The 22,531-nt window shown below is 40.2% G+C and overlaps 1 protein-coding gene across 4 annotated transcripts in view; it reads left to right on the forward strand.

Moving 5' to 3' along the window:
• fmnl2a (formin-like 2a) overlaps positions 1–22,531 on the forward strand; it is a 46,398-nt gene that overhangs the window by 6,685 nt on the left and 17,182 nt on the right. For all 4 annotated transcript variants that reach the window (XM_068328636.1, XM_068328637.1, XM_068328635.1 and 1 more), the window contains exons 2-6: positions 8,416–8,499; positions 11,355–11,435; positions 16,052–16,128; positions 19,165–19,248; positions 20,966–21,118. In XM_068328636.1, coding sequence (XP_068184737.1) covers positions 8,416–8,499; positions 11,355–11,435; positions 16,052–16,128; positions 19,165–19,248; positions 20,966–21,118 — 479 coding nt within the window. The remainder of the gene's footprint in view (positions 1–8,415; positions 8,500–11,354; positions 11,436–16,051; positions 16,129–19,164; positions 19,249–20,965; positions 21,119–22,531) is intronic.

A 22,531-nucleotide genomic window follows, 5' to 3' on the forward strand; every position in this document is an offset into this window, starting at 1 on the left:
TTGAATATACAGCATAACACCTTATGCTTGACTTGGTTTGATGAAAAAAAAACCCAAAACCAGCATCTAAGTTGAAAGTCGCCTCCTTCTTTCTTTTGATGCTTTTTCCCCTCTGTGGACATGTGCTGTTTTTGAAGCTGCAACCGTCAAAAGGGCAGGTAGTGTCGGGTAACAACTTGCCAGAATGAACATCTGTAGAGCCAAATGCGAGGTCCCGTTGACTTTAAATGTACTTCATTAGTCTAAGAGTTTGATTTCGGCCCCATCACAGTTTCAGACAATACAGCAGACTGTTGTTTGAGGCTTTATTGGGCAGAAGATGTGCCTCTTACCCCCTACATGAAACCAAAGCAGTGTGGGCTGCTCAGATTTCAGTTTAAGTCATTTTGTTTTTCTGGTGAAACTCAAAAGCTAAAGCATGGGACCTTGCAAAATGTGCTTGACATTTCTCAAAAATTAAAGGAACTTGTTGCTTTTGTGGAGATTTATTTTGTTAATATTATTATTACAGCTTCTTGGATGACATTTTATTAAAAACAAATTGAAACAAATTTCCCACAAAATAAAGCAGATCACAGAACCTACTGACACAACATCACAGGCTAAATGCAAAAGGTGAGCAGGTAATTTCCATTGAGACACTGGCCAACAGCTATATTGTAGAGGCAGTGAGTAGACATATCTGTTTCTTGCTGAGGTGACTCAACAGGTTCTGTCAGTAACAATCGGATGTTTTAGCCTTGACAACTTTGACAATCTTAATCCACATTCCTCAGTAGGTCACAAACTGTATGTGCAGTTTCACTTCTGACTGGTCCTCTAGGGTGCTCCATGCTGCTGAGTGAGTGATGTGATTTGCATATCTGTATTCTTGTGTTATGAAGCTCCCTTTCAGCCTTTTCTGACTGAATGACAAAGAAGCTCAAGTGTTGTATGGGGAACCTGCAGTTCAGAGCACATTAATCATCTCATTGGGAGACGTAACTGCAGCGCTTGGATGAATTTATAAATGACTTCTATAGTGTTGGAGACATGATGGCTTTAGATGAAAATAACAGTGATGGTATTGCTGGGTTAAAATGTTACATGTGTGTGTGTGTGTGTATATATATATATATATATACACACACACACACACACACACACACACACACACACACACACACACACACACACACACACACACACACACACACACACACACACACACACACACACACACAGTATTTGATATGTATTTGAGATATACCATATATTTGGTATATATATGATACATATGTATATACTGTATATATATATGTGTGTGTGTGTGTGTGTATGTGTGTGTGTGTGTGTATGTTTATGATTTATTTTCAGTAAAGTCCAGCAGGTAGTTCTAACATTCGGAAAATCAAATTAGTGTGTGTTGAAGGAAGCATCAGTGCTTTGTTATTATAGAAGGAAGTCGTGATTTATTACACTACAGACGCAATTCCAGCATCAAGGCTAGAATTAAATCTCACTCCCATAACTGAATGGAAGTTGGAGAAGTTGAAAATTAAAAGTTGTATTGAACTGTTAGAGGCTGCTATATCTCAGCTTTGCAAATGGGTGCGTGGTTGCATGTGTTGGGATGTTGTCGTTGACAGAAGACAGATTAAAGCTCTTAGGGATTATATGCTTAGCAGCATCATTAAATTAGTCAGCTTCCTATTTGTCAGCTCATGTTCATCCCACCACAACCCACTGAAGTTATTACTGCAGTAACTAATTACCTGAGGTTGTTTTCTTCAAACTTTAACTCTGTTCAAGTAAACTGATGATGTCACTCTATAATTCAGTGCATTTACACTCCTGTATTTGACTCCAGAATAAACAGCCTCTCTGATTGGTCGACTCTCTTGGCTTGAACAATGACATGGACTCCACCTCAGTCCAGACACTTTCGCAACTTTGCAACATCTGGCCTGGCTGGAGCTCTTCCTCTGTGTTCACTTATTTTATTTGGACAACTTCCTGCTGCTCCAGATCTTCTCCATAATGTTTTCACTATCTGGATAACGCCCAGCGTGAAAGATGCAAGATTTTACTCACAATTTAAAGATTGAAACAGGCTTTTTCTGATGAGCTGTATGCTTGTACATAATGAAGTCAAGGCAAGTTGAGTTTTTGAGTCTCCCCTTAAGATACTCTGAACAAAACTTGAAACAGAGGCTTGACTATAAATTTCAAGGGTCAGGAGGAAGTTAAATGTGACTCCATTCACATGCAGCTGCAGCACGGTGTATAAGAAAACTGTTGGTTTGAGCAATACTTGTAGACAGTACGGGGTTAATCTGTTGTGAGGCTTGGTGGATGTGTCAGAAAGCAGTTTTATGGTAATAGAGGTGTCAAGAGACAATCTGGCTAAAGAGGGGATATCTTCCTCTAAGTATAATGTGTATAGACTGATGAGCTCCTGCTGGTGGATGTTAGTTTGGACGACTGTTATACAGTCACAGTGACGTAATAGAAAGATATTTCATTGGAATGTGCTTTAAAAAGAGGAAAATGAGAGGCCAGGCTCCAACACTCGAACCTCTCATTCCTGTCAACAGCTTCACAAACATGAGCAGTCTCCGTCTCAATGGAGGAAGCTGCTGAGCCGGAGCAGGGGGTCCTGGGGATTACAAAGCTAATCTGAGGACAGACAGAGGACACCTGTGCCCTCAAAGTGCGGCAAGGATTATGAATCCACGCAGCGCCAGTGTGGGAAGGACGGCTGGGTTGGGGTAGCGCGTGTCAGAGGGCTGCCCTGCTCGCCTTCTCTTCTGGAAGTGTGATCCTGATTCTTATATAGTATGTCTGAGCAGCTCCTCTGGAACCCTACAGGCTAAATGAGGGGAGAATTAACGCAATCTAATGAAATTTGTCATGTATGAATACACTGAGGGCGGTGTCTTTCAGCAAAGAGAGTAGCCTCCAGCACCATCCTAACTGTGTAATGTCCTAAAACACTTGTGACTGATGAAGCAAGTATTGGCAGGGAATGGCTTGGTATCCTGTCTTTTCTTGGGTATTGAGAAATTTTCAAACATTTGTCATGACTAGTCGTCGATAACCGACACAGTCAGAGCTTTTCTTGCCGTGGCTTGTTGTGTGAACCCTGCAATGTTCTGATTTGAAAAAGCAGCAATTAATTACTATGCTGGTCTTTTGCTTTGAATGACGTAAACTGGGTGTGAAATCTTGACGTCATGTCAACGTAGTTGTATTTTTTTTTCTCCTTTTGGCACATTGCTTATTAATAAAGGAACAATTTTGATGATCTGAATCAAATACTACTTGTTCTTTTGGCTCAGTCAGCCAATGAGGAGTTTTTTCTGCGTCATCAGGGGTTAGTGCTAGAGATGGGAGATACAGGAGACCATGGGTGTGTCTCAGTCTCGTAGCTGCTGAAATCCCCAGGGCCAAATCAGTCCCTAGAAGATCTCTGAGAAGGCTGGGTCCCTGGGAGCCGTTGCCCTGCAAACATGCAAATAGCAGAGGTGAATAGAGCAAAGCGTGGTCTCGTTTTCAACTACTGATCTGCTGACCGGAAATCTGCTCTTTCTTTCAATAGTAGCTTTTCACATTCTGTTTTAGAATAAGGATGCCTTCCAATGGGGTACCTCCAATACTTTAGTTAATATGTTTTATCCGTATCTTGTTGCTTTTCTTGACAGTTTATTTCACTTTTAACTTTCCAAGTTGTATTTAGCTCTTTAGTTGAGTGGATCTGAATCAGAATTGCCCCTAATGAGTAACACCATAATGTGGAAGTTAAGTCATGTACATGTTTTTTTTATTAGACATACAGAAGATTACTTAATTCTTCCAGTTTTATTTCTGTTTTATTTTGTGTTGCATATACTAGATTCAGCATTATTTCTGGTTAGGAAGAAGAACAGCAAATGGAGCCCAATGAATAAATGGACATGATATATATAAATACAAAAGACAGGGTATCATCTAAGTTACCACCACTGAAAGCACATCAAAGAATATTCATATACCTGCAAGAAAAATATGCAGATAAAATTTGTTGAGTATTTTGAGATATTCCCCCATTCAAATTGATGGCTTGGAATTTTATTTATATAGTTTAAATCATTCCTATCTTACTCATTTTAAGTCTCAAGCTGCTTAAATAGGAGATACATACACATTAATGAGTTCTTCACATATTGCAATTGGGTGTGAGTAAAACACTAAGTTTAGATTGGTGCAAATGGTGGCTGCAATAGTTAAAGCTGAGTTACTCATTGTTGGGTATTCTGACTGGAGTAACAGTGATTCTAGCATTAGTCGGCAGCTAATACATAAACAACCAACAATTTGATAATTAACATATTAGTTTGATTTATCTTGAAGAAAAAAAAACGAAAATTTCTATGGTTTTAGATTCTTAAATAGGAATATTTTGTAGTTTCATTCCACTTGGGTGAGAGTTAACTGAAAAAAAAAGAGCTCTCGAGTTGGTATGTCTTTCTAGGTGAAACAGGATTGAGAGGAAGGACATGACCTTTGGGGGAACTTGATTTGAATGTTGGATAAAAGAGGCGTCTGGTGACTGCGAGATAAAAGCTTCAGTATTTGGGTTGAAGCATCATTGTACGTATTGCTAGGACAGGACAGTAACAGAGCAAGCAGCCACAACAAACAGGTTGGATAAGGTCCTCCGGTAAACGGTACACCTTCAGCACCCATTAAATAAATCGTCCACATTTGCCACAGTGGTGTAATCATTTTCCTAAAATGGGACAGTAAGCCATGCATATTTATTAACCTGTCCTATTTGCTGTGGTTGCTCATAGCCCAAATGTCAGTTAAAATGTTTTACATAACCAGTATGACTGAACTGCATCTTCAACACCCAGTGAGACCTTCACTTTCAACCAGATGGCTCAGTCAACACAAGAACGTGCTAATGTTTAGGATCTAGACTTTAGTTTGTGTTCTGGTGACCCTTTTTAATGACAGATGGATCCATGTTTGAGTTACAAGTCCCAGCTTTACTTATTTCCAAGTGTTTCTGTAGGAATCCAGTGTGACAGTACAGATGTGAGACAGCTGCTCTGGAGATGAAATGTACTTCTGGCAGCAAGAAGAGAGACTCGACATGTCGAAGTATTGAAACCAAACATTTAGAAGAGCGCGATTGGTCACCCTGTATTGTAACCACTACAATTTCCTACTTTGTCATCTCTATTTCATTGTTGTCTGGAGAACTGTTTATGCTGCTGCCTGGTATGTTTCTATGCGATGGTGCTTTTGTGCTCTTTGTGATATTTCTTTGCTTAGTACTCATGCGAGCTTTACTACAACATTTTGAATCATTATTCTCTTATCATATGTGAATGGTTTCCTTCTCTTTGTGTGGGGGTCACAAGAATTCATTTAATTCATAACTCATTTAATTATTTACTGCCAAAAAACATTTTTAACGACATTAAAGTCACACAGAGTTACAAAATGAACTTATTCTCTCAAAAAACACAGATAGGAGACATTTGTTATCTGTTGTTTTTCAAGATTGGTTTTTGGTGAAAGACGCCAAGAAGATTTCATAGAAGCATTGTCCACTGTGCATTTAACCAACAATTATTAAAAAATCAGGTTAGGTATACACAACAGTCATGAAGATCGACACAAAACTGCAAATTTTTTTGTTTTCCTCTGTACAGGCAGTAACTTTATTAAATCCTCTTAGGATCAGAATAAAAAGGTATTCAAGGTTTTCAGCTGCTTGAACTCCAAGTAGCAATGCTACCTGTATAACCAACACTATTTGGTATTCAGCATGTTAAATACTAAAACTTTTTGTTAACATTAGGTGCTGAAGAAACTGCTAACACACACATTCATCCATATCTATCATCATGGTTTCACTTAGGTCACAAGCACCGTGTGTGTGGAGTATCAATGAATATCTTCTTGTTGAAGGTTCTACCAGTAGAACATTTACATTTCGAGCATGTATTTACATTTGTCTCTACTTTATATCAGATTAGACAACTTTTATCAGATGTAGTGTCTCTTGCATGCCTCAGCCTGCAGCTGATAGGAAGGGTTGACTCAGGATACCCACTTTCATTTTAAATAATACTTATATTAATACTTAATACAAAGGAACTGTTATCTACGTGGTTTAAAACTGAGTAGAAGACTATCGAATGTTAAAAAAATAAATGGTGATCCATGCGAGTGTCGCAAAATTTGTCGGTGGCTTCCACTTAATGTTGTCAGTACGCACTTAAATTTAAGTTTCTGTGTTTAATCGTCAGGCAGCCTTGTGTATGTGTGTGTATGTGTGCTGCCACACACACACACACACACATACACACACACACACACACACACACACACACACACACACACACACACACACACACACACACACACACACACACACACACACACACACACACACACACACACACACACACACGGTAACCTGACCCCAGCATGCTGAGTGCCTGTCACAGCTCATTAGTACTGGGATGAATTGAAAGCTGGTAGAAGTGGTTCTTTGGCTGGAGCCCCACCAAGCAGGAAAAGCCACATGAACCCAGCAAACCATCCCGCCTGTCTGCTGTACCTACATCCAGCACCTACATCATTACCACAAACTCATCTGCTTCCAGAAGAATATTTGTTCAGTGTCCAAACATTACAAGGCAGAAATCTAGAAATAATAGATTGATTTACAATCCTCTAGTTTCTTGCCATACACAATATGCAAGTCTCATTTTGGTGTTGTGTGCGAGACTGCTGGTGACTTTCTGTCCTTCTGCTCATCTGTAAAAGTGTCGAGGGTAGAAAGCGGGTTACTTATGCCGGTTATCAGCCAGACTTAATCACAAGACTCCCTTTGACTCTGTATTTCCTGCAGCCAACTTCAAACATCAAACATCTGCTGGATGCGAAATAATTTTTCATGGCCACTTGTAGAGGAGGCTGGATGGACTATATATCACATATATGTTTTGAACCACTTACATCTGTTGTGATTCACATCGATTTTGATGCATTCAAAGACATCAACCGGAGCAAATCTGATTTAATATTGGCATTTCAATTCCTTTAGCAGGTTTATTGGCATGTGGAGAAAATCAATTGAGCCTCAGCAATGTCTATTTAGAAACGGAAGTGCACCAATGGGGGGTATAAACTACCCTACGACCATAATGAAATAATCAGCTACTTATTTAATTCTTCTTCTTCGTTTTTGCTCTATTAACATCTGGGACAGTTTATAATAGAAGTGATGTACACATGCAACCGTCACAACATCAATCTTATTTTACAAACAAGATTGATGTGGTGATTTTAATGGACATTCATATTAAAATGAGAGACTGTATAAATGAAAAGCCAAGCTAATATATTAGATACAACATAAAAAACCCCCAAAAGCTCCCTATAGACCTGAATCATACTCCTCGATCAGTGCCTGACTTTTTCCTGGTGTTATTCGCTCATGGAAACAATCTTGATCCCAGGATATTCCACATCCATCTTCCTCTCGCTCTCCCAGTGAGGACAAGTGGAGTCTGAGCTTTGAACAGACTTAAAGGTAATCCAAGCCATTGAATGAGAAAGGAAAAATAACTCCAAGATGTACGACTCATGATGGCAGATCTCCCCCTTTTTCCATCCTCAGCAGTGGAAAACATTCTCGGTGAAACACGTGTACTTCCTGTAAAACTGATAGCTGCAGATGAAAGATGCGGATGAAATGCTTTGATGGGCGATTATCAGATTTTGTCTGCAGAGGCTGTTAGTGAAGCACATACCTGGACATGTTTTTAATATACAGTGCTTGGATTTCTTTTCTGCATGCAAATTCATTTTCTCAGACATATTTGAATGTTCTGTGTTCTCGAGACAGACAATTGGACTCTGGTTAATTGTTCCAAGGTTTCTGAATTCTCCTGCGGGTGGGGTGGGGGGGGATTGGATCATTCTTGTCCCTATTCTGCAGAGCTATTCCTTCATGATGCAAAGTTCAAAAACTGAGATCATAAAAATCATAGACGTTGCCTGCAATCTCCTCGCTGTCTCCTTCAGTTTCACCTTTGTTCCTGTTGACTGCTGTAGGGGAGAAGTTGAGTAAAAGGAAGCTGCTATTACTGTTGTTATCTGCTTATATTACCTGATGACCAGTAGAGAAGTGAAAGTGTTCCATGGCTGTAATTCTGGTTTTGGGCCCAACTAGTTCTCAGTCTCTAAAACATGATTTAATTCATGATATGGCTCTGGATAGCCCGATACTGTGAGTTTTAAAAATATCACTAATAATGATCAATGTCTCATGTCCATTTTTACCCTCTTGTGCACAAACTTTATGTCTTTAGTTAATGTGTGTTGTCATTGTCGACATGCAATTAACTCTGACCCTTTCTTCTCTTGCAGAACTCCATGAATCTTCCCCCAGACAAAGCACGGCTGTTGCGACAGTACGATAATGAGAAGAAATGGGAGCTCATTTGTGATCAGGTGGGCATCAGTCACTCATTTCTGTGGTATAGTGTGATGAGAACTGTAGAAGTCACACTTTATGCACTGTTGCTCCATAATTACCAGACTCTCAGGAGAAAAGTGAATTAATGAAGAGTTGATACGTAGTCATATGGCTGTAAAATAAAGAGTGATCTCTCAAGAAGTCAATCAGCCAACATCAAAGTGTGCACATCAGTTATCCATTTAAAAACCCATCCTACTAGTGTTGGCAGAGGATGCATGTTGTGCAGCGAGCTGTGGTCTGAGTGCTCCTCTGTGCCTTTCTAAGCAAGAAGAGAAAACACAGCACGCAAGATCAAAACCGCCGCCCTCTCAACCTGCATTGATAGCTGCTGACCCTGAAGGGTACGGAGCTGGGGACAGCTCAGCAGACAGCCAATCAGCAGTCAGAAATCCTCTCAGCTTGAAGGGGACTGTATTACCCCGTCAAAGCTGCTGTCAGAACAGTTGGTTTCCTTTTAATTGTCACTGAAGAAGCTTCTAAAAAACAGCTCCAGGGAGATATGATGACACACATCTTGGATTGTTGATGCTTTCTCACGAGCGGAAACAGAATGTGTACATGTACTCTGTCTAAGGGAGTCGGTTATTTCCATACATAATGACCAATAACTCACCAGAGGTGTGAAGTTTCCTTGCTGTAATGCATTACAAATTAATTTCTTGACTGATTGTGTAAAGAAAAAAAACATTTATGGTGTCAACCATTTCCCCATCGTTGCAGCAGGCAGACATCAGATATCACTCAGCCAGTCCTCCAATGACTCCACTATGTTCTTGTTTTACCAACAAGCATGTACCCATGAATGCATAGGGAGCTCTGGGAGTATTTTCTGTGTCATAGCTACTGCGAACATCTTAATGTAACCATGGCAGCGGCGACAGACGGAGTCACGGAAGCTAAGTTGACAGGTACGGCCCCTTTGAGAAACGGGCCCTGCCAATTCCACCAGAGTTTGAAATATTAAACATTTTTCTGGCAATTATGAGGTTTTATGAAATGTGGTGCTCTTGAAGTGAATACAAAGTTAAAACCCTTCAGAAGAAAGAGAAAGGGATATGATCGACTCATCACTGTCAAATGCTTTTCATTTTGCATCGTTCATTGCAGCTGTGTAACAGGTTTTCTGTACGTAGATGGTTCGTTATATGTAGCTCCTTCTACATTTCTTTATACACAGAATGACATGCGACGGCTCGCCAACTCTGATAGGAACAGATGTTTCTGCTCAGATGGGGAAATATACTTTACTCCTTAAAATTAAATCCAAACCTGTTGCAAAGGACAAACTTAAACTGCCCCAAAGCGTGTTTGAACCTGCTGATGTGTGCTCCTAAAAACCAGATGTGTGTCTTCAATAAGACACTCTGTTGCGTCATGTCTTCATGACCCTCCATTCCACACATTTCTTTGCACGCAACAAGATGGATCCATTAAAGAACTAACCTGTATTTTTGCATACCTGTATTTTTTCCCCTCTGAAATACTGAATCAGGATTAATCTGTCTGCCAGCTGAAAAAAGCCCTTTGCTGATGCCACCGTTTTTGTGAAATGGACACAACTCGTAGCTCATCTATTTTCCTCAGAACCTCATATCTGTTAGCAGGGGGTGGCAAAATGACACCGGATGCAAAACAATAACGTGTAGCTGATGATGCTAATTTAATTAAACCAATCATTAAACTTGTTAAGGCTGACAGAGAGGTGTGAACTTATTTTTTTCAAATGGAATAAAACCTCACACGTCTTTAGCAACAAGTCAATTGCAGAGTCTTGAAATAGCAAACAGCATTCTGGGTAATTAAGTAAAATAACATATAGAGACATACTTGTCTGAAAACATGATGCATTTAAAGATTTAGAGTCACCCCTGCTAGAGCCAGGGTTTCCAGTCATGCAACTCTTTGACTTGCACAATCCAATGAATATATAATGTGAAATTGTTGGATATATACATAGACTGAGAAAACTGTACAGCTGCCTCCTGATATATGGATTGAATAAGTCATCAATTTGTGCATTCGAAGAGGAAAAAATGACCAGCAAAGACAGACGGCTCAGGACACTGATGTTTAGCAGAGTCACCGGCTTGAGATGGGCTTTCCCTTTTTGGTCAGGTGTCCTAAATCCCAACATCATCGATGTAATGATCTGCAGTGTCTACTTTGTGATACAATACAGTGTGATAAAGGGTACCACTGCCGTGGTGCTCAGCCTGATCCAAATACTGTTTCTCACTTGACGCTGATCCAAATCCAGTGTTAATCTTCTGTATTGGTATTTACCGCTTGACAGTGAGGGCTTTGACCTAAAACTTTTTCCCGGCTGAACTTAATACCTACCTGCCCACAGCACACACATTTGGCTACACTCCTGTCATTGACTGCAGACTGCTTATAGCTGTTTATAACCTCCTGCAGGCCAAACAGTCTTATCAGCAGGTCTCTGTGTTCTGTCTTATCAGACTGTGGCCAGACATCTGACAGACAGTTCATCTCATTCCTGCTCTTGTTTCATGTCAGATAAAACCTTTAAAAGCCTTTAAAACTTAATGCCACACACACATTTTCAATTTTAAATTACAACACTGTTATCCTTGTCTAGGCTTCCAGGTGAGTTTTCTGAAATGCTCCATAGGGAACCAACAAAACTCATGTGCAAAGCCTTGTCATTCCCACATTGCTGGAGGGGAGGAATTGTTTTCTTCTCACGTCTTTAGGTGGAGCCCGATCTGGGCTCCCATCAGAGGATGACTCCTCTTCATTTTTATCTCCTGGTCTTTCCCATGGTCATCCCCCGTGTGTGTTTTCTTTTTCTTTGCTCTTACAGGAGAGGTTCCAAGTAAAAAACCCACCTCACACGTATCTCCAGAAGCTGAGGGGTTATCTAGACCCGGCAGTCACACGGAAGGTGAGCGCCTCACTAAAACGCTATCCTGTTCCACCGTCCTGGCCACTCTACAGCTTTTCCGTGTCCTCTGACCTCCTCTACGTCCGGGATATCCCTGCAGCTGAGGAAAGATTGCACTCAAGGCTATTGGGGCGTGTAGTTTTGGGGAATTTTAGTTAGTGTACTGTGATTTTATTTTTACAGATATTTGTTTACTTGTAACACTAGTCTGAGAAACTACCAGTGGAAGTGTCACTAAGCATCCTGAACCATTACCAGTCTCTAGTGAGGCAGTTCTGTTGGAAACAGAGGATGAGCAAAGGAAGGAAAAGTAAAAGTACCTATGAAAGTAGTGTCAGAGGGAGGCAGAGAGATTTATTGCGCTCATGGCTTATATGTCCTAACCCAACAGGTGTTATATAAGTATACAAGGGTTGTAGCTAAATGATAAAAATGGTCTTATGTCATTTTATCTTATGTCATTTTATCTTTATGGTCTTATGTCATTTTATCTAGTGTGGATTAGAAAGATGAGGGACTGTTGCTTGGGGGGGGGGGGGCAGTCTTTGTAATAAACAAATTAAACAGCAGGTTTTGCCAGAAAAACAGAAATTTGCCGAATAACTCAATTTGAAATGACTAGAGTTAAAATTTTATATCACACTGAGCCAACTAGGGTAGAATGAACAGAAGTGTATAATGAGTGGGTCAAAATGAGAAAATGACTCACAATGAGACACAAATGCAAAAATTAATCATTCTTGATAAAAAAAATAACCCCCACAACAACACAAAAATACTTCTGAAAATCTTCTGACATCCGTGTCATGCAGCTCAAATGGTAAAATGGCTAACTTGGTAAAAATTTAAAAAGCTACAGATTTAGTAAAGTACAGTAGTCATTGATACATGGGGTGAAAATGAATCTATAAATTATTGAAAAGCTGGATCGTTTCGTGAGCTAAAAGTAATGGCTGACTGGTTAGATAAGAGAAGTAATGGTTAATGACTAAAATACTGGGCAAATGGGTCACAAATCCATTCTTGATACAGTACAAATGCATTTTCGACCCTATCACCCCAAAGCTCATTGTCCATTTGTCAGTGCTTAATGACACACAACATAATGATTAGCATTGATAAGGGTCTGTGATTGGGCTGTGGAGATTAGAATATATAAAGACGTGAATCTTACTGCCAACCTCCTGTGGTTCTAAAGCCTGAGAGATGGTTGCCAGAGGAGATATGATAAAAGCAAGACAGAAGACTGACGCACATTAAAACAGTCAAAATGTTCTACGCTTGGCATTTTGTGCCTTGACAGCGATTATCTCAAGGTGAGAGCAGCTGGTTAGAACTGGTGTGAATAAAGTCTTCCCTCTACGTAGTTCGCATTTTCTGTCTCAAAAAGAGATTTAAGGTATTTGTACTTGTTGTATTCAATAACCATCTTTATAAACAGTCAGCATTGTTTAGGTGGGATTGTAAAGAACTGTGGAGATGGGGTTACTCCCTGTTTTCTCTGAGATTTGGTTAAGAAAAAAAGCAGCGGTTTTGTTTTTGTCTGAATGTATTATGCAACAGCAAATCCAGCTAATCTTAGTCATCCAACTTTTGTCAACAAGGAAGTAACATGGCAGAAACTACCGTTTACCTTCCTTGACATGGCAGCCGACCCGAGAAGATTAAGGGCGCTCTGAACTGTTTGTAAGATCTCAACACGGTCATGGCTGAAGGACCCCAGACAAGACATCATTACCTACAGTTTGTTTGTCTACCCCAGCTTATCTATGTCACATCCTTCCTCTCCTTGGTTTTATTTGACACATCTGTGGCTGCATGACTAACAGGTTGTTGGGTCTATATAAACCATCATACATGAGGAAACACAGAGGAAACTTGCCCAAACACTGTGCTTTTATATTTAGTCTCAGGCTCAAGATGTGAAAAATTATCTTCTTTGAATTGATGATGTCATTTCCTAGCCTTGATCAAAACCTTTCAGCTGACAAAAAAAAAAAAAAAGGAGGAATTGCATGAGTGAAGCGGAAAGTGGGGAATGGAGATGGGAGGGTTCTTGTTAGAAAGACTGAATAATAGAGAGGGGAAAAGAGGGGGGAAAAGATGGGCAGAGAGTGAGAGAAAGAGACAAAAAAGAAACACAAGAAAGGGAAAGAAAGAGTTATGGGCTTTTTTCTCCGTTCCTGTTCCATGCCCCTTTTCTTCAAACTCAAAACAATTGCCACTTTGTGCGGCTGTGAGGGAGCTGGAGGTCGCCTCTGCTTTCCATAGGCAGGCTTCGATACATTCCTCCGGGCAGCTCCCAGCCAATAGGCAGCCAAGGAGGAAGAGCTGCAGTCCAACTAGTCCCCAAGAATGCATCAGCCATTGATTTGTTTCCAGGATGACCTCCTGAGCTCACACTCTCCAAAATCCTTCTCTTTTCCCCTTCAAACTCTTCCTTTACTTTTCCCTTCCCCTCCCTCCACAGATCTCCTCATCTTCATCTCCTTTCCCTCATGTCATCTTCTCTCTCCCCCTCGCCGTCTCCTTTCTCTCTCTCTCTCTCTCTCCCCTCTGTGTTGCAGCTGGTAGTACTTATAGGCCGGCCTGTAGGGTGTTGGTGGGAGAAGAAGCAGGAGGAGGGTGCACCTCTGGGAGCCTGCGCAGTAACCCCAAATATACTCCTCTCTCCACACAGATGCACAAAGGCCTCCTCAATAAAACACTCTGCTCCTCATCTCTTCATGTGCCAAACACACACCGCCCAGGCCCATAGACACACTAGAGCAGGAGAGACCTCAACTATGGGAACATAGACTCACATCTCTTCTCTGTGGAAGTTAATAATAGGTTAACAATATGAACACGTCCTGGAAAGCTACCAGGCCCTCCAACCCTGGATGGATGCTTTTACCTCTTCGCTTTCATTTTTCCCTTATATATATATATATATATATATATATATATATATATATATATATATATATATATATATATATATATATATATATATATATATATATATATATATCAATGAGTAAAGAAGAGCAGAAACTCACAAGAATAAGAAACTGTTTTAATGTCAGTACTGAAAGTTTGTCAAGGGGGTTGTTATCACGGCAGTTATTAGCGTTTTTTCCTTCTCATCACCCCAGAGGTCATGTTACAGGGAAGCGCTTGGTGAAAAACTTAAAATGTTGTCAAAGTAATTGTTTAATTTTTAGTTGAGTAACAAATTCGTTTAGTGACAAATACTTTCAGGTCTATGCAGTTACTTTAAATGTAGCATTATAATTGAGTATTCATTATAAAGTTTGTTGCTTTAAAGTTGAACTACATTGCTTCTTTCTGTAAATATATGTAAATTACATGAACTGAGGAACTGGGCTGTGTTCTTGCTGGATGAAATATATGAAATCTTTCTTGTAAGTATATTACAAAAAATGATAACTTAACCAAATTTACTGTATGTAAAAAGGTGGCCTCAAGATTTTTTTTTCATTTATTTTTTTACTGATAATAAGTGTTTCATTGATTAAAAATAAATAAAATTTGTGAAATAAGTCAAATAAATTAGCCAAATTTAATTGATTTGATTTAAAATGAACTGTCTGGATTACATTAAAAACAATTACTTAAAACAATTTTATATTAGAGTAACAAGTTTTCCGTTAGTATGAAAGGAGATGATGCTTTGGCGACCAGATTTGGTTTTTTTGTTGTTGTTGTTGTTGTTTTTTTGCATTTTGCCCTTTAATGACGTACTTCAATAACTTGAATCTTGCAGAGATAGAAATGTTTTACTCCCTCTCATCAGGGATTTCCGCCTCCTGCCTGATCACTACTGGTCATTCACTTGGCTTGTTTAGTCACTGCGGTTGTGTAACAGCTCAGAGGGACTTTTTGTTTTTGTGTATTTTAGCTCACCTCCTGTCTAAGGATGAAATGAAAGGGAAACCCACTCACTTTCTCTGTTCTGTTGTGTTTCTCTGTAATAAATTGGAGGCTCCTGGCTCCATGTTGTTAGAGCTCATCTTAAAGCTACAGGAGCTCTGGGAAGCCGTAGATTCCACTTGGTTGTCATTTACTCTCTCTGGGCCTTTGGTCACTGTACTGTTCTTCTGTGTGTGTGTGTGTGTGTGTGTGTGTGTGTGTGTGTGTGTGTGTGTGTGTGTGTGTGTGTTTGTGTGTGTGTGTGTGTGTGTGTGTGTGTGTGTGGCTGCCCTGTGTCCTGATGGGCCCTGAGACATACCCAACTAGGTTACTTGATTTTATCACACGGCTGCCAGCAGCTGTATAAAGGACTGATGTGAAATAACACGATAAAAGGAACTGTGCCATATTCAGTTTCCAGCGAGTCAGCTCTCCTACTCTTCTAGCCTACTGAATGGTTACTGGCAACTGAAAAGTCCATTAAAAAAAATCTGATTTTAACAGCACAGTCCAAAATTATTTTTTTTAAGCCATGTAATATCTCACTGCGGTTTGTGTTTATGCCTGTTTCTTGACATTTCTGTTGGAACAGTGTTCCCCAGCCAAAGCAACTCTTTGCTTCCTGATTTAAGGTTCTGTTGGTTCTGTTGGTAGAATAAAATATTAACACCCCCCCCCCCCCCATCTCTTTCCTTCTTCAGAAATTCAGACGGAGAGTTCAGGAGTCCACCCAAATCCTGAGAGAACTGGAAATTTCCTTACGGACAAATCATATAGGGTGAGTCAATGCAGGATTGTGTGAAGTTTGCGTGGTGTAGTGCTGGTTGTCTGGGACCTTGTTATATTAGATTCAAGGGGGGAAAGTCTGACATTCCAGACACCCGGAGATGCAGACATCAACACAAACCACTCACACCATCCCCCACTCGTCTTGGGGCCTCTGGCCTAATATTACACAGAAAGCCATGTGGCGATGGAGAAAAGATGAATCGATTGATTGTTTTGGGCGGCCTCCACATGAGCACCCTCTGGAAAGAAAGCACATTTTTCTTGAAGTAGCTGATCTGCACATCTCGATAATTCAGTGTTTCGCCTCGTTCTAAAGAGATAACATAGTATGCTGTGAGCTGTTAACACTTGCATTATTTAATGGCTGATTAATAACTAGTAAAGTATTCAGGTGTGATTCTAGTTACTACAAAGTAACGGGCCTCAACCTGCTGCATCTGATATTGATTCTTTGCCATGCAGTCAAGCCTCAAAGGAAGATCAATATCTCAGTGAGAATCACACAACGTCTCAGTGTTCTATTTTGCTGCAGACCACAGGGCCCATCTCTGTGATTAGAAAACACGATAGTTAAACAGACATTGAACACACTATGATATATTGCATTCACCATCATTAATGAGGCCTAATACATTCTGGACAACCATTTCTGGTAATGTGGTTAGTAGGTTTTTTTTTTAATTTAGAAATTGATCACATTTATCAATGGTTACACCCTGAGTTTGTTTATCTTGTGGTCATAGAGGTCTGAGCCTATGGCTGCAGAGGAGCCACAAATGATGACTGTGTATAGACAGACCATAATGCTAATTCTTAATTCTCCAGGATTCTTTGGTTGGATTGAGAATTGAAGTTAGCAGCTGGAAGGGATTTTGAGGGTGGGCGGCCACAGGAGACATCAGGACCCTGTCGAGGACAGGAAGGGGCTGTTAGCTACAGACTGTTGAGACAGCAAAGATGCAGAGACACACCGGTTACACAATTGTCTCAAGATCTCAAACACATGCCAGGCTTTTCTTTTAGTTACCTCCCACACACACACGTCTTTCCTCCAATTTGTCTGCCTCACTGACTAAACATTTTATGCTGCTGCACATCAATCTGATTACTCTCCAACCACGGCCAGATACAATGCCCATCTGGCACATCATTTGAAGAATTATATACGTAGATTAACTCTCTTTAGACACCTTATGCTGCTCAATTAGATTACACAAATAATCTACCTAATCAAGCTTAGACAAAGAGGTATTACCATAACGACAAACGGACGGTAAGAAAGCTCGACATAGTACGAGAGCGGCTGGAGAGGGAACAAGATGTCACCCGCTTGTGGTGAATGATTAGTGCTTCTTTTCTGTTCTGAAACAGTGGAATATACAGTACATCATGTAGGGTGTGTATAATAGTCAGATTGTCTCTGTATGAGAGCTGCTGATGATAAGCCTGGCCCCCTGCCTGCCTGCCTGCTCCTCACATGTTGCTCAGTGGTCAACAACATGTGGTGAATGGGAGGATTGTTGCTTAGTATCCTGTGGTAATGATTACCATGTGGCCCGACAAGGCCACACCTCCAAGGCCTTTTAAAACACCACAGGCTCAGCCAGACACCGCTTTACTGGACAGTCTTATTTGTTTTACTTGCTCCCGTGTAGTTACACTACAGGGGAGCTAGTAAAAAAACAGATATAGTTGATTTTTAAAGCGGTCGTTTCTAGCATCTTCATCGTTCTCTAGCATCGTCATCGACACTGTACTACCATCTTGTCATCGTGTTTATGCATATTTCACTAATCACTGAGTGGTCCTGCCTGTGGAGGCTGCCAAGGCTTCAATAAAAAACTACACTTATACAAGAATCGATTAAGTGTAGATGTGTGATTCGGCGCACATTGCCCGCAAATATGGAAGGAGAGCTGGACATTACTAGAGGTAGAGTCCTCCTCTGAAAAGCTGCACAGAGACAAAAAAAAAACCCCCAAGAAAACATGAAGGCACGCTGAGTGCTGAATGGGTGGCCCGCTTCATTCCCCACATGGAGGATGAGAATGGGCTCAGGTCAGTCTGGGGGGGGGGGGGTCGGGTCGTCTTTACCACATTTAGAAAAGATTTGTGTGTTGTAGAATTCCAGAGAGAAAAATGAAGCAGACTCAGTGGGGACATTTTGTTGTGCATGTCAGTAGTTTGGCATTTTTCAAATGCATCTGAGCATTGATAAGTTTACTGCTCTGAGCCAGGAAACCCTGAAGCTTTTTAAAAACGAGTCATGAGTGAGGGAGAAACTCATGGAGAAGAAGGACAATAATATGAAAACATCTGTATTCTAAAGTCATGAAGGAAAAATGACGGAATGCTGTCAGAAGACAGAAGTGAGCGTCTCGAAAAGATCTTAATGTCATTGTGAGAAGGGACTTTCCAAGATTTTGTGTTGTTGTTAGTGGAAGGAATAAAAAAGCATCGCTGCTAATCTATTTGGAACCGAAGTGAAACTCGATAAACTTTCAGAAGAGCATACAATTCATTAACAACATCCTTAACATCTTAACAACATCTTTAAACCAAAATCTAACCCACATTATAGGTATTAACTGAACTATATAGTTATGTTAATGATAAAGTTAGAAAAAAATCCGAATTTTCCCATATATTCTTGGATAATACCCAATGTTCCACAGTTTCATGGTCACTTCTGTATAAGTGAGTCAATCCTAATGGTGAAAAGGCTCACAGTCATAATGGAATTGGTTATGCCCACATCTCCTTGTTTGTCCAGAACTATTCTAAGATTTAGTAGGTTCTTCCCCATGTACGTTTCGTGTAATCCTGCTAAAAATTGTACAATCCAGCACAACCCCCCAAGGAAGATCACAAAATCAGTGATGAGACAAGAAAATAAAAAAAAATCTCAGTACATTCATCTTTTTCATTGTAAGGTAGTGATCTTTTTTTTAATTCCGGATGTATGTGAAAGTGTCGACACATGTCATGATTTCTTGACTCAGACTGTTATTTCGTCTGTCTTCAGGTGGGTAAGAGAGTTCCTGAACGAAGATAACAAAGGCCTGGACGTGTTGGTGGAGTATCTTTCTTTTGCACAGTATGCTGTCACGTAAGTCGCCACTGTCTCTGTCTCCCTCCACCACCATAATCTCTAGTCAGGGCTGACAAGAAACATAATGCTGCTATTCTGCACAGCCGCTGATGCATCTCCATACACCACCAACACTATGGCTGCTGCCAGGCCCTCAGAAACACTGAGTCACTCGGGACCCACGGCTGACACATTGGCCCTCTGTTAAACAACCATAGACTTCTATTCATAGATGACAGAGTGATTATTAGTCACAAGGTCCCTGTTCAGGGCAAAAGAGCCACACAGTTAAGTTTTAATTCACTCCTCCACTTCACCATATGTCATTAGAGTCTGTCCACATTATGAAGGGTTTGCCGTAAAAGCATGTTTATGCGTAGTTCCATGGCAGCAACATTTAAAGTCATGGAAACAGCAAATCTAAAGCCTGAACAGGATCACACCAGCCTGGAACCACCAGTTCTTTCCAAGGTCTTTGCCAAGTTAAACAAAACACTAGACCTTTGGGGTACCTGGTGTGTTAACCTCAAAACCTGGAGTACGTGACCAATACGTCATGTGCAGTAAAAGGGGTTTTGCTGAACGCAGATATATTTGTAGTTTTAGATATGGGAAAGCTCCCACACATCTATCCGTCACATTTTCGTTCTGAAGCCACAACATTATTCTAAGGAACTCTCTACAGATCAGTCATAACATGAAATGAAATGGTGCCACTTGTTATAAAGGGATTTCTGTCATTTTATTTATATATATATATATATAGTTTTTAGAGGACCTCTCAAATCCTGTTATATATATTATAAATACTATTTTCAACCACACTTTTGACCTGCAGCAGCCCGTTTTTCTTTTGGCGCTGTTTGCTAGTCATCGACTTGAACTTTATTTTTGGTTTCCATGGTTTTAAGTTGAATTTTGACTCAGTTAGCTATCCGTCTCAGGAGTGTGTTTCTATGGTTTCATTACCTGCAATGCTTGTTAGCTTAACATGTCACCTATGTTTTGTCTTATTTATTTACTATTCTATATTTTTATTTATTATTCTACTATTTGCATTTGAACCATTAATTAGAATGTGCTTTCTTAATTTCCCTCTTGGGATTAAACCAGTATATAAAAAAAATAAAAAGTAAAAATTTAAATTAATGAGCACATTGGATGAGTGATACAGCATACCTGGTTGTGTCGCCATGACAGCATCAGCGAAATGACTGTTAGTTTATGTTCCTATCTAGCTGACCTTAGCTTACCTTGCTGATGGTGACGTACAAGTCAAGTCATTTTTGATTTATGCAGCACTGAATCACACCAGAGGCGTCTCGAAGCGTTTGCAAAGTCAGACGAAAAAGAGGAAACCATCTGAGGCCCAGAGAGAAAGCATAAAGCCACAGAGGCCAGGAAAAACTCCCCGTTGGGGCAGATCCTGGTGGTCGGTCGTCTTGCCATAACTAGTAGCATGTGTGTCAGAGTCTGATGCTAATGTTGTCACTGTCATGTTTCAGGAAGAGTAAACTCTAAACCAATAAAATATAAATAAATATGAAATATTCTGCCTCAGTTGGCAGGTTTTGGGAACTCTTCAGATAACACTTCTGTTACTCATCAAAGAAAAGAAGATCACGAGTGTCATGTTATCATATTTTTTTTATTACCTCCTAAAACCCACTGATACCAATCTAATGCTTTCAGTGTTTGCTTTCCTGCTTTGTGTCTTGTTTTCACGGTACGATAGATTTGATGGAGACTGTTTGGAGAACAGCCCAGAGGCCATGTTGGAGTCGAAGCCCTGGAGCCGCTCTATAGAAGACTTACACGGAGGAAACACGCTGCCATCTCCCATCACTGGGAATGGTATCACACGTGCTGGGCGACATTCCACATTACGGTACGATGCACACATTAAAGTTTGTGAAAGAGATTTACCATTCACCACGTGTGTTTTTGTAATTCCTTGCTTTTTTTTTTTTTTTTCAGCTAACTTGCATTACAGGGTTCTTTGTTTCATTGGTACCCAGTGTTTAACTGAATCAATGGAGTTATATTGTGGTTATTTTTAGAAGTCACACTTTTCATATGATGCCCTGACACCCGTTTCACGAGGTCTGGGAGGCTTTAAAGGGCTTAAAACTCATTTCTGCAGCAGGGGGCGAAATATTATTTGTCTTGATTATTTGGATTGTCAAACCTCATTATTCACAGCTGTTTTTCATGTGACAGATGATGTAGTTGAAGCAAAAAAACCCATCTCTTTCATGGAGTAAATCTTTTTTTCCTTTTTTCATTTTAATTCCAAATGCTGTGCACAGAGGATACAGCACTAAGAAGCCTATGTTAATAGACACATATTCTGAAGCACAAATTCCATTCAGTTGTGTATTATTTCACTAATCCTCTCTGTCATTCGATTGATGTTTTGGTCCAGTATACTATCACCTTCTTTTACTATTTAACATATTAACAAAGAAAATGCTTTAAAAGGCTCTCACTCATTTGCTCACCTTTCTTACTATAAATTAATGAGAAGTTTTTAAAATGTTAAGTTTACTGTTAGACATGTGTAGAATTTTATTTATTTATTTATTTTTTAAAAGCTGATTATATCAGTTTTGGATGACAAGAAATTCAACTCATAATATAATTAGAAGCTTTTGTGGGAATATTTTATTTTTGTTTGTTGCAAAAGTTTGTTTCTTTTTCTCTGTATATTACATTTTCTGATATCCAACAACGACCAGATGAGAGGATGACTGTATCTTCTGTTTTTCTGTCCTGGCCTTTCTCCATAGTCATCTTCTCTTCTATCTGCCATTCCTTGACAGCAGGCAGGTTCTCTTTGGTCCACATCCCTGCTCCCTCAAAACACACACACACACACACACACACACACACACACACACACACACACACACACACACACACACACACACACACACACACACACACACACACACACACACACACACACACACACACACACACACACACACACACACACACACACACACACACCACATTGTACATGTACCCCCCCCGCTAGCACTGCCTATTTTTCCGTCCCGTCTTCTGTGTCTGGGATGTGAATTATTTGTACTGCCATCCTCCCCTCCTGCGCTTCAGTCTGAATCCCTCTTTTCCTTGGAGCAAATTGGTTTTTCTGCACTCATTGTTCTTGCCTCTGTGCCTGTGTGCTACTTGTGTGGGTCTCTAAATGCCATGTGCAGGAGCTAGCCTAGTTTATACAAATGCCCTGTAGAAGCTAAGGATTTTACTAAGCTGCATCCACTAAGGACAGATAAGG

This window comes from Antennarius striatus, chromosome 12 (assembly GCF_040054535.1).
Source record: "Antennarius striatus isolate MH-2024 chromosome 12, ASM4005453v1, whole genome shotgun sequence".
Taxonomy (NCBI): Eukaryota; Metazoa; Chordata; class Actinopteri; order Lophiiformes; family Antennariidae; genus Antennarius; species Antennarius striatus.